The sequence below is a fragment of the Sinocyclocheilus rhinocerous genome, unplaced genomic scaffold, assembly GCF_001515625.1.
Source record: "Sinocyclocheilus rhinocerous isolate Xijiao unplaced genomic scaffold, SAMN03320098_v1.1 scaffold1165, whole genome shotgun sequence".
In the NCBI taxonomy this organism is placed as follows: domain Eukaryota; kingdom Metazoa; phylum Chordata; class Actinopteri; order Cypriniformes; family Cyprinidae; genus Sinocyclocheilus; species Sinocyclocheilus rhinocerous.
Genome location: NW_015645061.1, coordinates 53219 through 57396, shown reverse-complemented (window position 1 = coordinate 57396; position 4178 = coordinate 53219). Strand labels below are relative to the sequence as shown.

The following is a 4178-nucleotide window of genomic DNA, read 5'->3' as shown; positions in this document are numbered from 1 at the left end:
TGAACACACTTCTCGTGTATCCTGCTTGTAGCAAATGAAAATATCATGCATCTGAAGCTGTAATTAAATATTGAGCAACAGTGCGTATTATATGTGTATTGTTTTAAATGCTGCTTACTAATTTATGAGAAGAACCCAAGTAGAGGACGCATACGCAGTTACTTGTTTGGTTGATATAATCCTTAGGTGTGTAAAAGTATTCACCTTAGGTGTGTATTTTCTTTTCATAATTTTTTTCATTTTCATTTAAATTTGTAGTTAAAATAACTAAAATAAGTGTATTTTAAAGTTTAGAATTAGACAGCCTTTGGCACACAGGCTTACGCTGGTAACTCATCAGTGGACTTTCCTCCTCAATATAGTCTATATTTTTCTCATTCTCACTAATTCAAGTTTTTATATGCATGAATCTCTGAAGGAAACCGACTGCCTTCAGAAAACTTTCCATAGCATTTTAATTTTATCTGATAAAGTAGTGTTTATGAGCAGCTCTGCTTTGTTTACAGCCGTTACCGGGGAAACCGCTGTATTTCTGATGTTCCAAAAGCGCCTCCCGCTGGCAGAGAATGAATGTGCATTTTCAATAATCCCGTCTGCAGTTTTTGTTCAGACCAATGCGAAAATCCACCCACATAGCCCCGTTTTAAATTAATATCACAATTTATACTTCCGTCTCATCTCTTTTCTTAAAAAGGCTCAATTGTGAGGTTTATCATTTTATAATTTATTTTGTTTTTGTGAAAACTGTAAATCAGTCGCTATGTCGTGGTCTACAACATGAAAGAAAGCCATTATAACATGTACATGGAAAAATGTAGAAACATTGGACACACACCATTGTGCAGCAGCAAGCATCACAACAAAAAAAGGAACCTCAAGGCTACATTTGTAAATGTGTGCAAATACATAGGGCCCCATTCATATATTTTGCCTGGGGCCCCCAAATCACTAAATCCGCCCCTGGTCTGACACAGTGAAAATATGTGGGGGAAAATACCTCAAAGATCTTTGTAACAGTATAGCAGATAAATGAAATTATATTAATACCGGTCATCACTCTATATCTCCAAACAATGTCTTAGTAAGATGAGACTTAAATGCTTAGTTTTATGATCAAAACATATAAAGCAATGCAATACAATGATGACTGAGAGATGAACAAATAAACGTTTCTCAAAAGCCTGACGGATCATATTTGAGACTCACTTATTTTTCTAAAGAATTATAACTGAAAGCTAAGCTGCTTCAGTCCAGTAAGTGTTGTGGTCTACAACATGAAAGAAAGCCATTATAACATGTACATGGAAAAATGTAGAAACATTGGACACACACCATTGTGCAGCAGCAAGCATCACAACAAAAAAAGGAACCTCAAGGCTACATTTGTAAATGTGTGCAAATACATAGGGCCCCATTCATATATTTTGCCTGGGGCCCCCAAATCACTAAATCCGCCCATGCATGAGATGCATATCAACAGCAGGTGTGAACAAGGTTTAAAAGACACACACCTTGCATGACTTGCATGATGAACCTCTTCATCAGATAAATGGCCTTTGTGTCCTGGACTCCGACAGAAGCGTCAGTGAACCAGCCGCTCTCTGCCAGCAGCAGCTGTGGATCACTGTAGGTCTGCTGAACCCAGACCAGAACGCTCCGCAGGTCCAGCTTCACCGTCTGCCCGAACCGCGCCAGTCCTTGGCCCACCCTCAGCGTCTCGGGCCCAAAGGCCAGAGAGAAGAAGTCTGCGGTGCCCTTGATCCAGAGCCGCTCCTGCGCACTGAACTCTGGGATTACGCCGCGGTGCGAGGCCTTCAGCGACTCGGGGTAATCTCCGCTTCCATATATGGGCTCGGCGAACCAGCCAATCACAGCCTCCATGGCCTTCTGACAGAGCTCCAGATTGGTGGGCATGGCCTGGCCGTGAAGAGGCTCCACCCAATGAGAGCCGAGCGTGATGGAGACGTTACCGCGCTGATGGCGGCGGAAGTGTTTGTCGTAAAGATGCCAGGCTTTCGCATGAGCCTGCGGAGACACCAGAGCAAACCGTCATCGCTACAGAAATCAGCACTGATGCTGCGCTTGGCTTTCGGATGCAGAAGCAGGGATGATTTTGTGGAGCAAAACATATTTGTATTGGTCAGATTTAAGCAGAATCACCCTGTATATAGTCATTATATGTAGATATAGACATAATGCAGAACAGTTCATGCCTGTACTAGGCTGTTTATCACATTTTGTGCTTTCATTTTGAAGATAAGATTATATGTTATAATTTGTCTAGAAGCATTAATGTTATATTTTGTCTTGTTTTTGAGATGACACATCACAAACTTGTATTGCTGACTTGTTTTAAAAAAAAATTTGCCAAATTTTGTATTTATTTATTTGTTTATTTAGTTAGTTAATGTCAAAATTATCAGAGTAACAGGGTGGAAAAATAATGCATGGTCTCTGTGGGATTTAAATAATAATAATAATAATAATAGTAATGAAAATGTAAATATAAATATTATATAAATGGAAATTAAAGTTTATATATATGACAAAAATAATGCATGGCCTCTGTGGGATTTAAATAAATAATAACAAAAAAGTAAATGCAAAAAACATAATGCAAAAAAATATATAATATTTTTGTATATTTATAAAAAAATATTCATTAAATAATTGCAACACACTGCAATTTATAAATAGAATTAAAATCACTATTAAAACATTATAAAAAAGAATAGAAATAAGATTAAATATATATAAATATAACCTAATATAAATAATATAATTTATTTTAATATTTAAAAAAAAAATTTAATCATTGAATTACAGTAATTGCAACACACTGCAATTTATAAATATAATTAGAATGACCATTAAAACATAAAAAAAACTGTCCTTAAAAAATCATAATTACAATAATAAAAATAAAAAAATCTTATTTTGTCTAGGATGTAAAATGTGCTTAATTGTCATGAAAACAATGTCAATTTAACATATGCTTTTTCTTCATGCAAAAAAGATTTTTTTGTGTAAAACGTGATATTTTTAACAAAACAATTTATACATTTGTAACTGTATTTTAATTTATCTCACATTTGTGATTCACATTTGGAAGCTCACGAACGCCTAAATATCTTTCCCAGTGAAGGTCACAGTCGCGCCGCTGCATTATTTCTGCATTCGCTCTTTTCACAGCGGAGCTGAAAAACGAGCCCGACCTTTGACCTCTGACCCCAGACTCACCCTGAGGAGGTTGTGTGCAGCGATGAAGGGGTCAGCGGGGTCTCCGGTCACTCCGGGAGCGTGTGCGCCGGTCCCATAGCCCTGGACGGCCAGGAGAAACGGGTTATGCATCGTAATCCAGTAGCGGACCTCGGCTCCGAACGTTCGGAAGCAAAACGCGGCGTAATCTGCGAAAACATCCGCCGTGCTTCGGTTGAGCCAGCCTCCAAAGCGCTCCTGCAGGACCTGCGGCAAATCCCAGTGAAACAGAGTCACGACCGGCTCCACCTGAAGCTCCTTCAGCTTCCCGATCAAGCGGCGGTAATGCTGCACTCCGGCCGGGCTGGGATGCGCCTTCGCGTTTGGAGTAGAAGTTCACACCTAGATACCGAACTGACTCCAGATCCTCCTCCCCGGATGTAGCTATTGCTGGACGGATCCGTGTGACGAGTAAAGCGATCCCAAACCGACTCGCCTTTCCCATCCGCATCCCAGGACCCTTCGGTCGGGAACGCAGCGGTCCCGACGCCCCACAGAATCCCGCTGGGAAACACACCGGTCTGCAGGAACGTCTCGTTCAGCGGCTGCAGCCACAGTTTAGATGCTTTTCCCTGGACTTTCTCAGACGTTCCCCATAAAATCAACACTAAAGAGATGCACACAGACCAGACACCGAACATCGTGAGCCACCTACGGGAGCACAGATCCCCTCATCGTCCTCCGCTGGAAAACCAAAGCATTACTAATAAAAGAAAACCAGAAGCTGTAGCGAGAGAGAGAGCGACGCACATAAACACTGAAGATCTGAGAGTGCAGGAAGATGAAGCTCTGATCAATGATTAACATGAACTCTGATCCTCTCATGACTTACAGCGTCTGAGAACGAGAGACAGAGAGAGAGACTGATGATGGACGGAGCGAAAGAAGAAGAAGAAGAAAGAAGCAGGGAGAATGAAGGA

General features: G+C 40.6%; 1 protein-coding gene across 1 annotated transcript in view; it reads right to left on the bottom strand.

Annotated features, from left to right (window-relative positions):
• Nucleotides 1–3899, bottom strand: part of klb (klotho beta) — a 15590-nt gene extending 11691 nt beyond the window's left edge. Inside the window, 4 exon segments of the mRNA XM_016508512.1 lie at nucleotides 1512–2025; nucleotides 3241–3586; nucleotides 3588–3632; nucleotides 3634–3899. Of these exon segments, the coding sequence (XP_016363998.1) occupies nucleotides 1512–2025; nucleotides 3241–3586; nucleotides 3588–3632; nucleotides 3634–3899 (1171 nt within the window).
• Between the last annotated feature and the right edge of the window lie 279 nt (nucleotides 3900–4178).